The 21,626-nt window shown below is 42.6% G+C and overlaps 1 protein-coding gene across 1 annotated transcript in view; it reads left to right on the top strand.

The window, feature by feature from the left end:
- Positions 1-1,443: 1,443 nt before the first annotated feature.
- Positions 1,444-21,626, top strand: part of WDR45B (WD repeat domain 45B) — a 30,979-nt gene continuing 10,796 nt past the window's right edge. The window contains exons 1-7 of the mRNA XM_042448006.1: positions 1,444-1,649; positions 5,800-5,874; positions 6,540-6,641; positions 7,647-7,734; positions 8,473-8,567; positions 9,075-9,265; positions 10,671-10,756. Coding sequence (XP_042303940.1) covers positions 1,583-1,649; positions 5,800-5,874; positions 6,540-6,641; positions 7,647-7,734; positions 8,473-8,567; positions 9,075-9,265; positions 10,671-10,756 — 704 coding nt within the window. The 5' untranslated portion in view covers positions 1,444-1,582. The remainder of the gene's footprint in view (positions 1,650-5,799; positions 5,875-6,539; positions 6,642-7,646; positions 7,735-8,472; positions 8,568-9,074; positions 9,266-10,670; positions 10,757-21,626) is intronic.

The raw sequence follows: 21,626 nt of genomic DNA, 5'->3' as shown, positions 1-21,626 counted from the left end.
CTGGTTGTTTGCCTTCTGACCACCACCTGTGCAAATAGGTGTTCTTAAGGATATGAACATGTTGCCCATCATCACCACAGACTGTGCTTCTTGTTTTAGGGGAGTGTACCAGTGTTTTTGAACAGTTAATTGGAATATACCTTTGCAATATACATAAGAAGCTGCCTGATATCAGGTCAGATCTATCTGTAGTATTGTCCATTCTGTCTGGCAGCAATTCCTCAGGCTGAGAACTTTAATGTCTCCTGCCACCTGACTGTTTTTAAAAGGATAAAAGCGTGTTTTACAGTTTTATGGTTTTTTATAGTTTCTAGGGCTAGGAATCCCTTTTCTCAGAAGCAGCCAGGATTTATCATTAAAATGTGTCTCCTTGGCTCTAAGCTCTTTGGGTTCTTGAGAAAACCAAAATAGATCCCCACAAGGCTGAAGTTTGGTCCACCTTTATACTATGGAGCCTTTATTGAAGAGAGGGTTAAGAGGTGATATGATAGCCCTGTTTAAATATTTGAAGGTGTTATACTGAGACTGGAGCTAGGACGCAGAGGGATGGATTCAAACTAGAGGGAAAGAGATTCCAGCTCAACATTAGGAAGACCTTCCTGACAGAGCTCTTTGACTGGCACACAGTCCCTTGGAGTTTGGTGGAGTCTCCTCCTCTGGAGGTTTTTAAAGAGAAGCCGGATGGCTTTGAGTGTGAGTTCCTGCATGGCAGAATGGGGTTGGACTGGATGGCCCCTGGCCTCTCTTCCAGCTATGATTCTATGACTCCTGGCTACATAAGCAGAGCTTGAATTTTGCCCCACACAGCTGACTGGCTTCTCCATCAGGCAAAGGTGTTACAAGCCAAACAGGAGAAGCACAAACGGAAGAGGAAAACAGCGGTCGTCACAGGCCTGCCTTTGGTCAGCACCTGGAGGGTATCTATGCAGGCAGGCGATGCAGACAGGCCCATAGCTGGGAACCACTGCAGAACTAATCTGGGTTCATGCTGCTTTAATTTCCAGGGCCCAGAGCTACGGAATCCTGGGAACTTTAGTATTCAAAGCTACAGCCCTGTGAGTCTGTAGAGATCTTGCAGCACCGTTTTGAGAAAGAAAGCAGGTGGCAGCAGGAGCTTCCCTAGACTGAGGTCTACTTCCTCAGATGCGTTTTATTAGTAGTGTTACTGAAAGCTATGGCCCGGTGAGTCTGTGGAGAGGCCTTTAGCCCCTTTGGGGCTCAGTGAAGGAAAGAAGAGGCACCGAGTCCTCTCCGCCACAACAAAACTACCGCTCCCATGATGACTCCGTAGCTGCTGAGCCCCGGTGTCAAGGCGCACATGGCGATTCCTGCAGCGCGGAGGGGGCAGCCAAAGAGAAGGGGAAGCCAGAGCGAGGATCGATGCGCTCGGCGCTCCTGGGGAGGAGGGGGCCGTCGGCGTGCTCGATGCGCTCGGCGCTCGGCCTGGCTCTTCCGGAAGGAATCGTGGCGCGGGTGCCGCCGCCGCCGCCCCTCCTCCTCCTCCTGCTGCTGCTGCTGCTGGTGTTGGCCTTCTTCGCTGGATGGCCTGAAGGAGGGAGACCCCAGGCCCCTCTCCGGCGCCATGAACCTGCTGCCGGCCAACCCCCACGGGAACGGGCTGCTCTTCGCCGGCTTCAACCAGGACCACGGTAACCGAGCGAGGAGAGCGGGCGCCTGGGCCCCTCCTTCCCTCCCTCCCTCGTTGTTGCCAGAGGAGAGCAGTGACGCCGAGGGAGCCCCGTGGCCGCTTCCCTCCCCTCCCCTCTCCTCCTTGCTAAGGGCCCTGGCTCCCTGGAGCCCCTCCGAGGCCCTGCTGGGACTCCCCCCAAACACACCCTCGGCCTCTTCCTCGAAGAAGGCCCTCCTTTGCCGTGTAGCGCTGGGCCCTTGGTGGAGAGACGATCTCGGACTCCAGGCCCAGAAGCCTCGGGCGCCTCGGCCAAGGCTCTGGCATTCTGGGAAAGGAACTCCGAGGCCCTTGAAGCAGTGGCCCCAAACGGGGCTCCTGGGAGACGGAGTCCAGAGCCTCCCAAAGGGCCCAGTTTGGGGGCCACTGCTCTAAAGCCCTCCTGGCCCAGGGCCCAGCCCCAGGTGACTTCCCCAGCCCTCTTGCCTCCTTCCCCACACTCCAGCCTCCCCTCCAGAGTCCAGGAGGAACCTCCTCCGCAGCAGAGCAGCGGCGACTACAGCTGCTTTAAACCGCTCTCCCCCGGCAGCATGGGGCGCCTGCTCCCCGTTTGCCCTCCGCTTACGGCTCCAGGGAGACCCAGCCCTGCCAATGCCCTCCTTGTCCAGGACACATCCTACAGTGCAGCCTTTTCTCCAGGAGGAGCAGGACTAAGAAGCATGAACGTCGTCCTCCTTTGGGGCGAGGGCCTCCTCTGCCATGCTGCCACGCTCCAGGATTATGTGCAGCTGGGCTCCACTCTAACTGCCAGGGCTCCATCCCACGGAATGCTGGGATTTGTAGTTTGTTGGGGCACCAGAGCACTCTGAGATTCGTTACTGTTCTTGTGAGCCTCCAAGTCATTTTTTCCTTCTGGCGACCCTAAAGCATAGGTTTTGTTGGCAAGGTCCTTCAGAGGAGGTTTGCCATTGCAGTCCTCTGAGGAGGAAAGAGTGTGGCTCACCCAAAGTCACCCATTGGGTTTTTGTCTGCTCAGGCGGGACTCAGACCCCTTTCTAGAGAAAGCTAAATATCTCACAGAACTACAATCCCAGAATTCCATAGCTTTGAGCCACGGCAGTTAAAGCAGTCTCAAACTGCATGATAGCATTGTACTGCTCCCATGTTTCTGCTTGATATGCTCCTCCGTGGGAACACTTACCCTGACCTAATGGGTGGTTCCTGTCCTGCTTGTTGTACAAATACTCCCAGAACACCCCCATTAGCCGGTCTCCTTAAGAAACTGAGTATCATTGAGAGTGTTTTGCTGCAAGTCACACTCCCGGCCTGGCATTACCTCTACAGCAGCTGAGAAGGTCACTTGCCTTTGAGTGGGCAACAAGGCTGGGCCTAGGGCTGTATTAGCCACAAACCCAGCCTCAGAGTCTTGTGGGGTTGGTAGGCTGCAGGATTGCATGAGCTGGGCCCTGAGTCATTGTGTTCCTCCTCAGACTCTTTCTTCCGTTTCTCATCCAAATGCAGTCCTTTCAGAGGCCCCTGCCTGCTTCCTTAGATGCATGAAGTTGCAGACAGAGATCCTGAACAGCTGTGTTGCTTTTAAACAGAGGACAAGGGCCCCACAACTCGACAGTATTGAAGGCCATTGTCTGGAATATCTCTAATTAGTAGCCATTTTTCATTTGTTGGGAAACTGAGTATGTGGTTGCAAATTGTGGAGGGTTTTTCTTTTAGCTCATTATCCTTTGCTCATTTCAGAAGGGTTCCTGTGAGGAAACTTTGAAAACTTTGGCACTGTGAATAAGGGAGGAACTTTCTCTGATGATAAACTTTTTTTGTCGCATTCACATATTTTAGGTGTACTCTTAATGTTTTAAGTGTTCCTTTAAACATTAAATGTGTGAGATGACTCTAACTTGAGCCAACAAAAGTAGTTGTCTTAGTTGTTGACATCTTTTTGTTATTTTGTACTAACATAGTGGATTATGAATCACTACAGTAATGGAAATTAGAATCATAGTTGGAAGAGACCAGAAGGGCCATCCTGTCCAGACCCTTGCCATGAAGGAAGACACAATCAAAGCACCCCCAACAAATGACCATATAGCCTCTGTTTATTTAGGATGCACTTATTACTTTATCAGTAACTTTTGCTCCAGAAAGTCTTGTTCTGTGCAAATACTATGACTTGAGGATGTTTATTGGTAGCAATTTAAAATGCAAGAGACCAGTGGCATCTGAACTTTACCACTAAGTCTCACTGCCCACATAGTTTCTAAGTCTTAATTTGTGAAATAGCACAGCTTTTTCACTGTATGTCTGAAACTAACCTTTCCAAACATGGTACAGTGGGCCCTTAGCATCCACTGGGGTACCACCACACCCTCACCCTGTGGATACCAAAATCCATGATGCTCAAGTCCTATTATATACAGTGACTTAGTAATAATGGTATCTCTTATATCAAATGACAAAATCAAGATTTGCTTTTTGGAATTTGTATATATTTTTCAAGATATTTTCAAGCTGTGGATGGTCAAATCAGTGGATAAAGAACCCGTGGATAATGAGGCCAACTGTAATTTTAAGTGCAAACTCTGTGTGGGATCAGCTTGTGAAGACTGCAGTCCTGCATGCTTCCAAAGAACACTCCTTTAGCCACATACAGCCCAAAACTTCCTGCAAGCCCACACTGTTGGATCATAAGGGTGGAGCCAATAGTAGAATCATAGACTGGAAAAGAAACTCAAAGTTCACTCAGAAATGCCATGCTATAGCATACCTGATAGGCAGGCCTCTCTTTCTAACAAAAAGGGAGTCCACCACCTTCTGAGGCAGTCAGTTCTACTGTATAATGGCTCATCAGGGAGTGTCCCTGTGTTATAGTTTGGGGGCTACTCTGTGAGTAAGAGGAAACTGCTGAAATCAGTAGCTCAGAATGCTGTTTTTCAGGGTGAAATTCAGTGATGTCTGTCAGAAAACAAAAGGGTCAAAGTTGATGGATGAGTTTCCCATAACCTTCTATATCTCTCCCCTCCTCAAAGGGAAGATGGGGTGGATTATAGGAGGGAGGGGAATTAGGTTGTATAAGCATACATTTGTTTACATGACACTGGATATAGTCCACAGTTTGTCGACTCCTTAAAATCTTTGGGGTTCCATGTTTCCTTTTTTAAAGAAAAAAAATCTGTTTTGCTGCATATGTATTTGAATGTGCAATACTAGGGGGAAATTCTGGAGGGGCTTTAGGCATCCATCAAATGGCTCACCTATAAATTATGATGGTGAATTAGGAAACACTTGGACTATGCTTTGTGGAAGATAGAGAAATAGAAATATGGCATGTTTTCATTATGACTACCACAGCACAGAGGTAAAAGAGAAAATAAGGGTTATTTCCCCCAATAATTACCAGTGGCTAGTTATTGTATGATTGTATTGTATGACTGACAGAGCTCTCAGAACAACCATGTTGTATGAGAGCCCATTAAAAATTAAATTACATTGTTCATTTTCAAACTTCTTTTCAACCATGTAGGCATTCCCTGTCCTTCCTAGATCCCTAGTGCTGTTTAAGACCAAAAGTAGTGACCTACAAATGCTTTGTAAGACTTGAAAAGACACCTTGGTAAAGAAAGTAAGTGTGTGCGCGTGCGTGCGTGTTTGGTGAATCTAGGGGAATGGATGGTGTTGGACCTGAACTAGAGATTCCTGTGCTTAAATTCCCACTCACCATAACAATAATCAGGTGATTTTGAACAAGCACTTTGTCCTCTTAGAGTTATTTTGAGAATAATATGGGCATCTGTTCAGAGCTCCTGGCAGCTACTGCCATTTCCATTCCAGTCTACTAAAGTAATGGAGTGCTGCTTTCTGAACCAACCTACCAAGTCTATCTGACAGGAAAGCTGCCTTAGGATGCGGTCTTACATCAGGTCAGGCCACTTGTCTGTATAGTCCTGCCATTTACCTAGTCTGGTTGACAGCAACAAGTTAGGTTTTCAAGCAGTTATTTCCTATCATCAGCTGCCTGAGCCGTTATTATGAGAGATGCCAGGGATTGAACCAGTGACCTGCATGCAGAGTATGTGCTCTCATACTGAGCTATGCTCCTTCCACCATGGATATGAAGCCTGTATGCCCTGCAGTAGTAATCCATTTGTCTTCTTTTTTAGGGTGCTTTGCATGTGGGATGGAAAATGGATTTAGAGTGTTTAATGCAGATCCACTCAAAGAGAAGGAGAAACAAGGTGAGTGATTCCTCAGTAGTTGTAGTTGCTTCGTGCATTCTCTTTGTAAATAATCCATCTGCAGTATGATCTTGTACATGTTTACTTAGAAATAATGCCTATTGAATTCAGTGAAATCTATTTTTAAGTAATTAGATTTAGGTTCACATTCTTAAAATAAGATTTAACTTACCTGAATTTGAATACTGTTTAAAAAAAAAAGCTCTGGTAAACTCCCATTGTTTCTTGGTGGTAGTTTCCTGATCCATAGTGTTTTTTATATCATGATAAGAAAGTGACGCACAATCTTGAAATAAGGGGGATAAATGTACAAAGGGAAAGGGACATGTCCTCAGTTTCATTTTAATATGAGACTTAAGGAAGATTCCTCTGGAACAAATACATTACATTATCATGGAGAAGTTGCCTTGTTGATTTCTTGGAGGAAAAAAAAATATCATATGGAACTGAGCATTTGAACAGATCTTTGCTTGTCATGTTTCATTTGGACTACAACCCACTTAACCAGATGCATAGAGTGTACCTGATAAAGTAGGCTGTAACCCATAAAACTTTATGCCAAATAAAATTTGTTAGATTTTAAGGTGTCACAGGACTTTTTGTTGTTCAAGCACCAGTAATACTCAACACTGAATGTTTGATTAAAATGTTCTTTTCCTCATTAGAATTCCTTGAAGGAGGTGTTGGCCATGTTGAAATGTTATTTCGCTGCAATTATTTAGCTTTGGTTGGTGGAGGAAAGAAGCCCAAATATCCACCTAATAAAGGTATGGTATTGAGGATTGAACAGTAAGTGGAATAATGTCAGGCTTCACTTCAGCAATTAAACATTTCCAAGTTATTAAATTGAACTGGTATTCAGGCACCTTCTATCTAAGAATGCTTGACTGGGTTAAAATTTGAACAAAAATAGATGTAGTTACTTCCTTTCTGCAGAAGGAAAGTGAAAAACCAATCATTTCGATGGCAGTTACTAGCTGATCTCTACCCTCTTGTGTTCAGGATAGTTTATCTTTCCAGATGGTCAAAGGATAAACAAATTTAAATAAGCAGGGATGATATTGTGCTGAAAGCCAGCATGGTTTAGTGGTTTGAGATTAGACTATGACTGGAGACTCTGGGAGACAATGGTTCAAACCCCTACTCTGCTGTGGAAACCTGCTGGGTGAACTTGGGCACATCACACACACTCAGCCTCAGAGCGGGGTAAAGGAAAGACACTTCTGAACAAATCTTGCCAGGAAAATGCTGTGATAGAATCACCATAAATCAGAAAGAATTTGAAAGCATATAGCAACATGATAGTCTGTGGGTGGGGAGAAAATAATGAAATAAGCCTCTTAACAGAATCATCTCACATTTTTTTGGAAATGACTAATATGTATAGGTTGGGGCAGTCAAAGCTAAGAGAAGCAGAGTGGTGACCGTAGTCCTTCAGAAGTTGTCAAACTACAACATGTATAATCTCTGACCATTAGCATTTCAGGCAGAATTATTTCCTATCATGAAGGGTGTTGATGGCAGTTGTACAACATTTAGAGAACCACAGCCTTCCCATTCCTGCAAGTAATGGGAAAACATGTAATGTTGTAGATCTGAACTTAGGTTATGCTGCTTCCCTTGTACTTCTCTAAATGAACCAAGCTGTGTTGGATAGTGTGGGATGTCACTGTTCCTTACAGAGCAAAATTTGTAAAGTGGTATCACTAAATGTAGCACCATAGTCACAGTTTTTGTTTTAAAATGAATAAAGGCATTTTTTATTTCTACAGTCATGATCTGGGACGATCTGAAAAAGAAGACTGTTATTGAGATAGAATTTTCTACAGAGGTCAAAGCAGTAAAGCTGCGAAGGGACAGGTGAGTATGACTGCAGTTCATAGCATAGTGGGAATCCTTGTATTTGAACCCAGCTTTTTCTGTGGAGTCACGTCTATTTTTTTGCAGACACAAAAAGTTTATGTGTGTCCGGGGGGGGGGTCATAGCAAACTAGCACTTGGAACATTTTTTAAAGCTGTTTTGAGTCTGATGAAAGGGAAGATGGATTATGAAGTTGGCTTATGCTTTTTGTTTTGCACATCAGTCTCATGGGCAGGTAGATATGCATTTTTCCACTGTAGAAGTAGCTTGTGCTTTTTTCTGTACTGTAAGAAATGTCCAAAAAGAGATTTTAGACATGACTTGAGAAACTCAGTGGTCAAAAGTGTGCTTCCTGGGCTCCATCTAAATAGCTGTGTGGTAAACCCATCTTAAATTTACATTTTTAATAACACTTTAAAAGTGAATGTGTATCAGGATGAGAGTATTTTGTTACTATTCCTGACAACATCTGAGCCGTACTTTGAAGAGAGGAGCGGGAGACTCAGCAGTTTAGATTATTAATACTGTCTTCACTTACTACATGGAATTAGTTCTGAAACTCCTGCTATTGCTTCACTCCCTAGAACATAGACAGGAAAATGTTTCATGTACTGGATTAAATTTAGCAGTGTGTCGTACTCACTGGTAATTATTTGTTTATTTATTATTTATGGTATTTATACCCTGCCCTTCAGCCCTAAACAGAGGTATATTTGTCGGTGCTTTTTCTGTTTCAGAATTGTGGTAGTTTTGGATTCGATGATTAAAGTTTTCACATTCACGCATAATCCTCACCAGTTGCATGTCTTCGAAACCTGCTACAATCCTAAAGGTGAGCTGTCCTTGCTACAAGAACTAAAAGGGATGAAATAGTATCTTAATTAGTTCTTGCTCTGTTTGTTGTTTTCAGATGTCATGCCATCTTCACACAAATCAGATCTTTCTAAATGTCAGAGGCATATGCTGTGTCCATTCATACTATGCTATCACAGTTAATTGGTGGCAAAATTTATGAAGTAATTTTCCTTTTACTTATGTACTGGAATCAGTACATAAGATCTGAAAAGAACCTTGAATGAAAATGGAGGTGTAATAAGATGTTCTGTTTATATAGCCATTAATACCCCTACTACATAGCAACATAAATCTGCCTAGGTTGCTACTTGAGCAAATATATTTCCCTGATTCCTGTGCTACAACTATTGTCCACTTAACAAAATGGCTGATTATCCCAGGAACACTCAGAGAAGCTTTGGGTCAGGATGGCTTGGGAAGGATCTGCTTTTAGTGTTATGTTAGGTTTTAGTACTGTATTTCAACACCCTCTATTGTATTTTAGGTCTCTGTGTCCTGTGCCCAAACAGTAATAATTCCCTGCTTGCATTCCCTGGTACACATACTGGACATGTGCAGATTGTGGACCTGGCAAACACAGAAAAACCTCCAGTAGATATACCTGCTCATGAAGGAGTCTTGAGTTGCATAGCACTAAATTTGCAGGGAACAAGGATTGCCACAGCTTCAGAAAAAGTAAGCACACATTTGTTCTACACAGCTGGTTCGAAAGCAATCCAGCAGTCATCTGTGATTTAATATTGATCTTCAGTAGTTTTTTCATGAGGATCTATATGTCATTTTTATTAATTAATTTGGTAATCTTGAGGAGATAAACAGAAGTTAGATTGAAGTCTACTGGTGGATCTCTGAATGGTTTGCAATAGGTTGGTATAGGTCTCTATTTCCCAAATCCTTAACAGTAGCCAGTTATAATCTCATTAAATTTAGTAACTCCTGTCTGTGGTAGATGTGATGCAGATTTGTGTATGCAGGACATTCCAGTTTTTTAATGTGTTTGATGAGCATGAATGTTTGATGAGATGCAGAGACATAATTTTGCCTATGGCTCTAGATGGTGCCAAAAAATAAATTAAGATTGCACACGCCTTAAAATGTGCCCTCCATTAATCTAGAGTCTGTTGATAATGTTACTGGAAGGCTTGCGTCAACCAATACAGAATTTAAATTAATGAAGAGCAAAAGTAAAAAAACAAACCCCAGGCCATATCCATAACTTGCATTTCCTGTAAAGCGGTGGTTCTCAACCTTCCTAATGTCGCAGCCCTTTAATACAGTTGTTGTGGTGACCCCCAACCATAAAATTATTTTGGAAACCATTGGAAATATGTGTTTTCCGATGGTTTTAAGCAATTCCTGTGAAAGAGTAATTCGACTCCCCCCCCCGGGGGTTGCGACCCACAGGTTGAGAACCGCTGCTGTAAAGCTTATTATAGGCTCCTCAGCTATTTCTTCCAACTTGTTGGTTCCCACCCTTCACCCCCAACCCTTCAAGCGCTCTGGTCTTCTCTTTCTTTTATTTTGAAATAAACAGATTTTCTAGGGTTACAGGTACAGGACCCCATGAAAGTGGGAAAAATGCAAGTAAAAAAATACTTTGTTTTTGTTTTTTACCTAAGGGGACACCAGGAATCTGTAGGTCCTCCAGTGTGACTTCTGGCAGATGTTGACCATAGGATTGCACTGGAGGACCTAGAAAGTCAGTCAAGCTTTCTTTGCTTCCATCCACACTGCAGAAGTAATCCATGTTGACACCACCTTAACTGCCATGGTTCAATACTGTGGAATTCTGAGGCTTGTAGTTTTGTGAGATACTTAATCCTACTCTGTCAGAGAGCTCTGGTACAACATCAGATTACAAATCCTAGAATTTCATAGCATTGAGGCATTGCAATTAAAGCAGTGTGAACCAGGATTATTTCTGCACTGTGAGCACAGCCTGTGAGAGAAGGAAAAGGATGTGCAGCTGTGGAAGGGAGCAAAAAGAATTAACAAGAAAGTGTAATTTATGCCTCCGGCCTTGTGTTAGTTGTAGTAGTTTTCGTATCTTTATGAATGTTGGCTGTGTGTTTGTTTCTAGGGGACCCTTATAAGAATATTTGATACATCATCTGGGCATTTAATCCAGGAGCTGCGTAGAGGATCTCAGGCTGCTAATATCTACTGGTAAGCTTTGCTTTGCTGAGGAGTTGAGGGAGCTTCCATTGACTTATTTTACCATGGGGCATCAGACAGATGGGCAGCTCCTCTTGCACAATGGAACTTTGTGCTTTAAGATAAACCTCAGGGTGTCTGTGATTATGAGAGAGGGAATACAAATACCCTTCCCTCATCTTTGTCACTGTATGAGAAATTGACCAAACCATCTGATATGCTACAGGTAGTTCAGTGTTAGTGTTGTGCTGACATGGGATGTTAGTTAAGTCTGATACTTGAAACAGACAATTTCTGCAGAATTTCAGTGACTACATATGCTTTGTTTGGAATAAAAGTGTGATATCCCTGAGATCAAGAACAGTAGATTTTAGGAAGGGTTAATCTTGGTTTTAAGATGAGAATTTACTCTTTAATGTGTGTTTATAAGTTTTGGACACAGCAGGTTGTGAGAGATAAAATAAAAGCATCTTTTAAACAAGGGTAATAAAAATAACCACAGAGGATCTACATAAATTCAACCTAGATAATGAGGAAATCGAAATAGTTAAAGATTTCCTGTACTTTGGATTAGTATTGATCAGAATGGATACTGCAGTCAAGAAATCAGAAGAAAACTAGGAATGGGAAGGGCAGCTATGAAAGAACTAGATAAGATCCTAAAGAGTAAAGAAATATAACTCAGCACCAAAGTTACAATTGCCCAAACCATTGTATTCCTCATTACCATGTACAGATGTGAGAACTAGATAGTGAAGAAAGTAGATAGGAAAAAAAATCAACTAATTTGAGATGTGGTACTGGAGAAGAGTGCTGAGGTTACTGTGGATGGCCCAAAAGACATATAAATGGGTCCTAGAACATATCAAGCCTGAACTCTCTTTAGAAACCAAGATGTTTAAATTGAGGCTGTTGTGCTTTGGCCACATCATGAGAAAGCATGATTCTTTAGCAAAGTCAATAATGCTAGGAAGATGGCATGCCAGATACTAGATTCAATCAGGGAGGTCACAGGCTTAGATCTGCAGAACCTAAACAGAGCAGTGGAGGATAAGCTTGGAGGAGTCTCATCCACAGGGTCACTATGAATTTGGATCAACTGGAGGATTATTAACAACAATAACAAACTTTTCACTATCGTTCTTGACATAAAATCTGAGAAAACCAGTATATCTTTGTTGTAAGTGACTAGGATCTTTGCTTTTAATCTTTTTAAAAATAAAGTTGGAATATTTTAAAAATAATAAATAATTCTACTGTCAATATAGGTTTGTCCCTGCAGCTTGGTTAGCAGTGACTGCATGAAACCAAACTATGAAATTTGAACCCTTAAACTTTGGGTTGGTGAGTGGATTAATTGGCTACACCAATCACCACCAAGGCAGAAAAGTCATTTGATCTCAAACTGACTGGTCACTTTGGTAATTTGAGCTTCCCTTTCAGCTCCTTTTTGTTTTGTTTTTTCCTGGGCATCTCCTTCAATGTCCTATTACTGTTTTTATAATTCACTAATTTATCAGCTATAAATGTTACACTTTCTATTATTTATTATTATTAACCTTTATTTATAAAGTGCTGTAAATTTACACAGTACATACAATCTTTTTAATCGGATGGTTCCCTGCCCTCAGGCTTACAATCTAAAAAGAAACGACACAAAAGGAGAAGGGAGTGGTGGTGGGGAAGGGGATGAGGGCCAGCAATTCTTCTCTACCTCCGAGGCCTGGACCAAGGCAGATGGACTGGAGGAAGGGCTTGGCTTCTTAATGGGTGGTTAATCTTCTTCCAGGGAAGCCTGTTGGAGCTAGCCTGCCTCTCTAGTAGGATAATACATATAAAATACATAGCAATACAGGAAATGATTCAGTAAAACAGGCAACAAAGAACATCAAATAGCAAGTGACAACTATGCTATCTCATTTAAAAAAACACACTTCTTTTCCTCTTTCTGGTTTCTGCCCTTTGCACACATGGTAGGCAGAATTAGAGGTATTCGTAAAAAAAAGATTACTTCAGAGTTGTCATCATCATCAGACTGTACTTCTACCACTAATTTGAACAAGCATATTCATACCCTACCCTAAGCCTAGCACAATCAGCAAGTGGTACTGGCAGGATAAGATAAGAAGCCTGTACTGTGCTTTGTTGCCCTCACTGCTGTTAAATCAGAATGATGGAAGCTAGTGAGTGATGTCCAGTCCTGTCTCCACCATTGCAACTGTAACCATAGCCTCAGTGTCTTCAAGCATTATCCAGTACTGTATGGGGATTTTGGAGGCCTTCTCATTATCTGCTCCCAACAGAATATGGATTTATTTGATCGAAAAGATTGGAGAGGTGGAAGCATAAGAAACAATATAGCTGTCAGTGAAAGGAGGGATCTGGCTCGAGTTAGCCAGCTGGAGGATGAGTGGCAAAGTTCTAGTGGACTAAGGCTATTCAGAGAAAGTTGTGAACATGTTGCTGTCCTGCTATCATCATTCCACAACCAGGATTTATGTCATTCACATGGACAATGTTTACTACGTGGTCTGGTACTAGTGGCTAATCTAATTTCATTGATTTGACAAATACCACAGAGTTTCATTACCCTAACCCTCTTTTGTTCCTCCAAGCAGGGCTGCATTTCACACTTTAGTCAAAATATTTAAATATTAGATGGCAACACTCTCTTCAGTGCTTCCCAAGCCACATCTTATCTTCAGTACAGTTTCTGAACATGCCTACATCACATTAATTTGTCATTGGTACTGAAGGCTCATCATCCATTTACAAGGTTTCCTTTCTCCTGGTAGCCTTTTTGGGCCTGGAACATACAGGCCAAATAAGGAAGCTTCTGGCCATTTTGGAGGCATGGCATTCAAAGAATGCATGCCCCCAATCAGCTAGAAGCTGATCATAGAATTCGAAGAGACCACAAGGGCCATCCAGTCCAACCCCCTGCCATGCAGTAACTCCCAATCAAAGCATCCCCGACAGATGGCCATCCAGCCTCTGTTTGAAGATCTCCAGGGAAGGAGACTCCACCACTCTCAGAGGAAGTGTGTTCCACTGTCGAATAGACCTTTCTGTCACAAAGTTCCTCCTAATGTTGAGGTGGAATCTCTTTTCCTGCAGTTTGCATCCATTGTTCCGGGTCCTGTTCTCTGGAGCAGCAGAAAACAAGCTTGCTCCCTCCTCAATATGACATTCCTTCAAATATTTAAACAGGGCTATCATATCACCTCTTAACCTTCTCGTCTCCAGGGTAAACATACCCAGCTCCCTAAGTCGTTCCTCATAGGACATGGTTTCCAGACCCTTCACCATTTCAGTTGCCCTCCTTTGGACACACTCCAGTTTCACGACATCCTTTTTAATTGTGGTGCCCAGAACTGGACACAATATTCCAGGTGGGGCCTGAACCAAGCGGAATAGAGTGGCCTATTACTTCCCTTGATCTAGACACTATACTTTACTTCTATTCATGCACCTAAAATCACATTGGCCTTTTTGGCTGCCGCATCACACTATTGACTCATGTTCCCCTTGTGGTCTACTTGGACTCTTGATCCCTTTCATACGTAGTTTCATTCAGCCAGGTTTCCCCTATCCTATATCTGTGCATTTCATTTTCCCGCCCCACGTGCAGACCTTACATTTCTCCGTGTTGAATTTCATTTGTTAGCTTTGGCCCAGCTTTCTAGTCTATTCAGGTCATTCTGAATTTTGATCCTGTCCTCTGGGGTATTAGCTACTCTCCTAATTGGTGTCATCTGCAAATTTGATAAGTATGTGCCCCCAATTTTCTCCAAGTCATTGATAAAGATGTTGAATACACTGACCAGGACAGAGCCCTGTGGTACCCCCACTGGTCACTTTCTCTCCAGGATGAAAAGGAGCCATTGTTGAGCACCCTTGGCTTCGGCGGTCAACCAGTTTAAAAATCCATGTTAACAGTTCCTTTGTTAGCCCACATTTTACAAGCTTGTTTGGCAAGAATGTCATGGGAAAACCTTGTCAAAGGCCTTACTGAATCAAAGATATCTATATCCACAGCATCCCTTCATCTAACAAGCTGGTAATTTTATCAAAAAAAGAGATCAGGTTTGTCTGGCATGACTTGTTTTCTCTGAAACCCATGTGAGTTTTTTATGATTATGGCATTGCTTTCTAGTGTTCACAGACTCTGTTTACTGATCTGCTATAGTAATCTTTCCTGATATAGATGTCCGACTAACTGGACAATAATTGTTTGGATCCTCTTTTTTTCCCTTTTGACGCTGGGACCTATGTTGTGCCCTCCTCCAGTTTTGCCTGGCACTTTCTCCTGTTCCCTCCAGGAGTACTCTACTCAAGATTATTGCCAATGTGTTGCCGACTTATTACTTTGTACATTATTCTTTTAATATCCTTGTATGTAGGTTCCATCGGTGCTTGAACTTTATATTGCATTTAGGTTAACCAGTATTCCCTGTACTATCTCTTTCTAGTCTGTGGCTGAAATTCCTCTGAGTCCTGTCCTGGATTGTTGGTTTCTACAGTGCAGATGCTGCCCAGATAATTTTCCTTTTGACTAATCCTGTAAGGAGATTTGATGTCCAAGTTATTGGTTTACGCTTAGTGGTATTTTTGTATTACGGATTGTTCTTTAAAAGAAAAAAACAATTGTAAACAAATCCTTTATTAAAGAAGAACGACTAACTGTTGTACTTCTTCTGTGCTGAATTGGCCCCTATTCGTCCGTCTCTGCTCCCTTTCCTTTCCGCAGGTGTGAGCCCCTTTTGCCTTTTCTGGACGAAACTGAAGCAAAAAAGGTTGTTTGAGTAATTTTGGCCATTTATTGTGTCCCATTAGCATTTTGCCATTCTCTGCCACGCAGTGGCCTTCCCATTTCCTTCTGTCTTCTCTTTTTGCTGCGGATCTTCCCAAAAAAGCCCTTTTTGTTGTGTCTTAACCTCTCTACAAACTGAGTTTCATTCCTGTCTTTAGTTTTCCTGATCTTTTACCCCTACACATCTTGCTATTTGGGTTGAACTGCCTTTTTGGTGATGTTGCCCCCATTTTGTCATTGTCTTCATCATGCTCCCTTTAACACTTAGCTCATTGAAAGTTACAACGGCAAATGTGGCCGTGGCAGGGCGGTGGTACTGGGGGTTGAGGTTAGTTGCGCACCAGCGCAGACGCTTCCCTACCACATGGGCCCCGCCATTTTGATGTGACCGCCGCGCCACGTCCATCTTCGCATCAATGGCATGCCCACTTGTGGCGCACCTGAACAGCATGCTGGAAGGAGCCTCCAAACGGCGCTCCTTCTTGGGTGCTCTCCGGTTCCTGCCCACCCAAACGGCTGCGGAACAAATGCCGTGGAAAGGGCCGTAGTGGCCCGTTTGTCCCTCCTGCAGCGTGCTCAACCGGGTGTCCCTGAGGCATGAAGCCCCAAGTTACACCCCTTTTCAGGATATCGGGAGAAGTCGGCATTTTGCCGCCGTTCTCCCTGGTCCTGACAATGTGCCAGATTGATGGCCTTGTGGTGCCTGCTTGCTTTGGCTGGCTCCCTGGCGCCCAATACATGGCGCAAAGGTGGCTGCCCGGCGCCCCAAATAAGAGGCTCTGTATCCCTTCCGCCTTAGTCTCCCTCCTGGCTTCGTGAGACACTCGCCGATTTTTTCCTTCCTCATTTGGAACTGTTTGAATTGGTGCCCTTCGTATGCTCCTTTTTAAGAAACTCCCATCCGTCTTGAACTCCCTTCTCTTTTAGTATTTGTGCCTGACCATGGGCACCAACCAGTTATTTCTCTAAGTTTACCTAAAGCTCGCTTCTTTCTAAAGTCTAGACTCGCGTGTTTGACTGAATGCCTGGGCTTCTCCTTTCCACTGTATAACAAATCTCAGGAGAACACGTTGTCACTCCCCACCTAAGTATGCCCACCACTTGCACTCCATTAACTAGGTTCATCCCCTTTGGTAGGACATGTTCCAAAATAGCTGACCGACCCCTTGTTTATCTTCTTCCACCTTTTGGACAATGAAATGGTCTTTGAGGCAAGGTGAGGAATTTGCTAGACCTTGCGGATTTGGCTGAGTTTGACTTCCAGCACATATCAGGATAGTTTTGAAGTCACCGCATCACTACTACCATCTCTCCGTTCTGGAGTTGTGTGGTCATCTGCTTCTAGAAGGCATTCATCTCAATTCCCCTCCCGTCTGACTGGGGGCCTGTATGTAGACTCCCACAATAACATCCTTGTTGTTTCCCTCCCTTTTTAATTTTTATCCAGATGCTGCCTCCACCTGGCCTTCCAGGTATTGATGTTCCTGGATATCTCGTCTCTGGTGTAATGTTCCCTGACATATATTTGCTATTCCTCCTCCTTTCCTGTTTTGGCCTGTTTCTTCTGTAAAAAAACGATTATCCACCCTCGTATTTCTATTCTACATTCCATCATGAACTCATCCTCCCAGCTGCCAGACAGGAGTCTCCTGGTGCTGGCGCACACAAATGGAGTAGAATGAATCTGGCTCCTGGCGGTGCTGGTTTGGGATTTGTCAGCAGCTCACTTTTGGTACGTGGGCTGTTGGCGGGTCACCCTGGTTCTGGCTGCTTGGTGGCAGCAGCGACTGGCAAGATAAGGTGTCTGAATGCTTTGCTACCGGCTTTTCTCTGATTGAGCTACTTCTGCTGGCTTCCATCTGGATCTCGGGCTCCATTATATCATGTTGACCTTTTCCGCAAAAAGCTCCCTTTCTTTTTGTGCTCTCTGAGGAGTTCCTTTCCCTCTCTTCCGAGCCATCTAATCCCTTAGTGTGCTGTGGCCCAAGCATTTCCTTGAACGATATATCTGTTAGAACCAGATCATTCAAACAACTGGACTGTCTTTCCTCTTCTTGTCTCCATGTCTTTTTGATGTCCCGGTCTTCACTTCCAGCTATAGTCTAGGTGGATAGAGACATTATCTATCTTGCTTTGTCACATTGCCAAGGGGTCAGACCATGTGGCAGATGTGTATGAAGCTCACTCGTCCAGGACTGTGGCTACATCTCTGCCACGTTTTACTCCAGTGCTTTGGGTTTCCTGGAGGGATTTTCAGAATAGAACAGCGACCTGGAGCACCCCGGCCATTTTTTTAAACCAGACAGTACATAATGTATAGATTCAAATCGGCTGAAACTGCTTTTGGCAGATGTGGCTCCACGAGGCGAGCACCGCAATGTAACAGCCACTGCACCAATATAGAGGCTTAACTATATACCATTTTGGATTCTTCTTCTCACCAGGCCTATAGAAATGGGTACTTACGTTGAAGTTTCATTCTGGCTGGTGGAAATAGTAATCATATGCTCCATTGATGGCTGCCTGCTCAACAAAGTACGTTTTTGGTAAAATGTATGTGGAAGATTGTAATATTGTTTTGGTAGTTTTTTGGTTGTTTTTAAAATCCAAATGACATTTCTTGCATCACAGCGTTTTGTAGATTTCCTGGGACCAACTGGCCAAACATTTTGATTCCCACTGTTTGAGTGGGTCTTTCCTGTTACATTTTGGGTCATCTGTTAAGCTTGGCTAGGATAATGAACTGATTGGGAGGAGCGGAGAGTACTGAATGAAAGTTTGAAATCAGCGTGCATTTGTAGCCTCTCTGAAGCAGTGAAAGTATAGCAGTTTTTATCTTCGCATTGGTATAAACTCCTTTCTACTGATCTAGAATTATGTTAAGTACCCAACACAATCTCCGTGATCCCATTTTTCCAATTGTAAGTGCTAGGGTAGGAGTTTGGGACGTTTTAAATACGCATTCCTCTCTCCCTATCACCTACTAGAAGGTGTCTGTTCATACTGTTGCTGATGTGAAAAATTAAACCTGCGTCAAAAAAAATTGTGGCTGTTTGTCTTGCGCATTTTACTACAGGTGAACACTGCTTTTGAATCATCTTTCCAAGGTTCTACATTTTGAGAGAGTCTTAAATTTTTGGGGAAGGGCTATCTCTTTTCTCTGAAAAAAAATCTCTTTTAATGAGAGTAACGGCACCAAATGGTGCAATTTAGCTTCTATGTTTTTCCCTTAATAAGTAGTTGAAACACTGTGTATACACTGTACAAAGATTTTGAAAATATATTTATTCCACATGGTAGCAGTGTCAACAGATTTGTTTCTGACTTCCATTGCATTAACTTCATCAGATGCTTCTCTCATCTGTTGTACCATGACCATGCCACGTGCCATATTTGCTGCGGAGGATCCTAAAAGGGAACAACAGTCAAGGGAAGGGGAATTAATTTGCATGGATTGTGTATCATGATCTTTTCTGTGAAAATGAAGAGTTAGTGTTTACGATGAAGATCCTTCTGTGTAGGTGCAGAAAAAGTAACTACATATGAATGGGGGAATGCTTGTGAGGGCCACACATGTGTCCTTTGGTATGGTACCCGGTTGACTTCTTTCTCTTCTCCCGTTAGTTTGACAACACACGGGCCTTGCATTGACCATCAGAGAAATTGGTTAATAAGGCTTAAAGGGATAGTACTGTATGCTGTCCTCAACCAGTAAGAAATGTTTGATTTTGCCACCTCCAACTGGCAGGGTGAGGTTGTCCTCTGCTCACACAAATGATTCTTCATAGTAGCCAATTACTCTTTATACTCTGTGGTTTGCAGAAACGCCCATAAAATGGAATCTCTGTTTGCATTTCATTATGTGTTTTAAAATAGTGATGTCACCTCTGTTGGATAAGTGAGATGGACAGGTTTCCACCTGTAACGGTATTGCTTCGGTGGTCATCTGGCGAATTCATACAAATGGGTTTTCACACTGTTCCCTTCGCCTGCGCAGTGGGCTGTTCGAATCTTACTTCTAGAAATCACGGGGGCAAAGTACACTTTGGCAACCATAGAAACTTTTTTGGCGTACCCCGCCCCCACGCCTATAAAGCCCCCGTTGGAAAAAGGTTAGATAAATTAAACAAATAATAAAAAAATCATAGGCTCCATCATTGGACTTAGCAAAAGGGACAGAAAACACTTAATTACGCTTCTGAGCTGCAAACAGTCCTAAAATCAATCAACATCAGATGGGCCAAATAACTAAATCATTTCTAACACTAAAAAGCCCATTAAAAAAAAAAAAAGATATCAGAAAATGGGCCAAATAAATCTCTTTTTCTGAGCGCATTGCATCTATCAAAATGTTTTCCAGTGCCAAAAATCAACTTTCCTATTCCCCCCCCCCATTAATGGTAACAGATAATAAATTGAAAAATGCAAAAATTAATCAATAATTTGAATTTTGGCAAAAGTCATGAGTAGCAAGAGCCTAGTGACAACAGAAGGAGGAGTGGGCATGACAAATGTCTTTAAATATTTATGCCTCTTTTTCAGCAATATTAAACTACTACTGCCTCAAGCAACGGAGCCCAATACAAACTGATGGGTCCAATTGAATTTTTAAAGATGGGAATTTAGAAACTTTCTTTCTCATGTAAAAGCAAAACACCATCAACACATAAAAATCCATTTTCTAGTACCACTATGGAATTGATGGCAAAAAAGTATACTGCATCTATCAACTCTTAATAGTAAAGAGTCATTTGCCCTTCATTCCGTCCCAGTAATAAAAAGAATAATTTAGGCGGCTGAGAAGAGGTGGCCTAGATAGAGTTAACAGGTTCCCCCCCCCCCTCCCGTTTTTTTGTAACAAGTCCTCAAAGGCAAAAAATACAAGAAAGAATCTCAAACATGTAAAGAGTGTGGTGCAGAATTCTTCAAATGGGCATTTTGTCAGTAATATAAAGAATCAGTCAAACTACAATCTGCACTTAATTCATTTGAAATTATTGGTAAAATATATAGTAACTCACCCGAAGATCTTATATCTAGCATATACACACTGTTGAATTCTCTTGAGAATGCTTAAATGAAACCTTTGTAATGAATGTGGAACAGGACATGAATCACCTGATAGAAGAAAATATGGGAACCCATATGAAAATCAAAACTGTTTAGATCCATCTCAGCACAGTCAAGAGAAAACAAGTGTACAAAATTCTATTGGATGGATTTAGCCCAACATCTCTGAGTACCTCTCCAAGTGTTGGAGAAGATGTGAGTGTAATTGGGTCTTATTTCCTGTATGGTGGACTTCAGCAGTTTGGGAGAAAGATGTTTTCAGAAATGGGGGAGGTACAAACAGGGACCAGATTCTTGCATTACTGAACATTTTCCTCAGAGCCAATATCCATATACAACCCCCATAAAGATTCTCATTTCTTTCTTGCTGTTTTGCAGCCGGCATGTTATGAGTATACAAGCTGCTATAAGACTGGTATGTCCCTACATGAGATAAAAAGATATGGACATAGCTCTATCTAAGCAATTGAACACAGAGTTTGAAACTTAAGAAATGAAACAAGGCATGGACAATTTTATGGAAACTTGGCTTATTTTCAGTTGTCATAAAGGAAATGTGGATACAGAAAACAAGCTCTAGCTTCTTATGGATGAGTTGGACAATACCTTTGGCTAGTTATTATCGACTGTTGTCATTTGGCTGTTCTACAATTTTTTCCACAATAATAGCATTTATTTTTACTTTTACTTTAATGTTTAACATGTTTGGATGATTGTTTTTTTTCCTGCATTTAAAGGTGGTTTTAATCAAATAAAAAAGTTCAAACAAACTGAAACTGTGTATTTGGGGATGGCATGCGTCCCCTAAACACAGAGGCCTAGCCTATAGTGATGTCTGGTAAAACATCTGTTAACCACTAAGGTAGGGCTCCAGTTCTGTCTGGTCTTGGAGAAGCCAATGTGATCCAATGACACATGTCATTTTCAGCTTCTGTAACATATTTCATATGGCCAGGACTTCAAGAATTCAAAACCTTTAGTTTACCAAACTGCTGCAGC

Source organism: Sceloporus undulatus, chromosome 2 (genome assembly GCF_019175285.1).
Source record: "Sceloporus undulatus isolate JIND9_A2432 ecotype Alabama chromosome 2, SceUnd_v1.1, whole genome shotgun sequence".
NCBI classification, from domain to species: domain Eukaryota; kingdom Metazoa; phylum Chordata; class Lepidosauria; order Squamata; family Phrynosomatidae; genus Sceloporus; species Sceloporus undulatus.
This window is presented reverse-complemented; position numbering and strand designations above follow the sequence as displayed.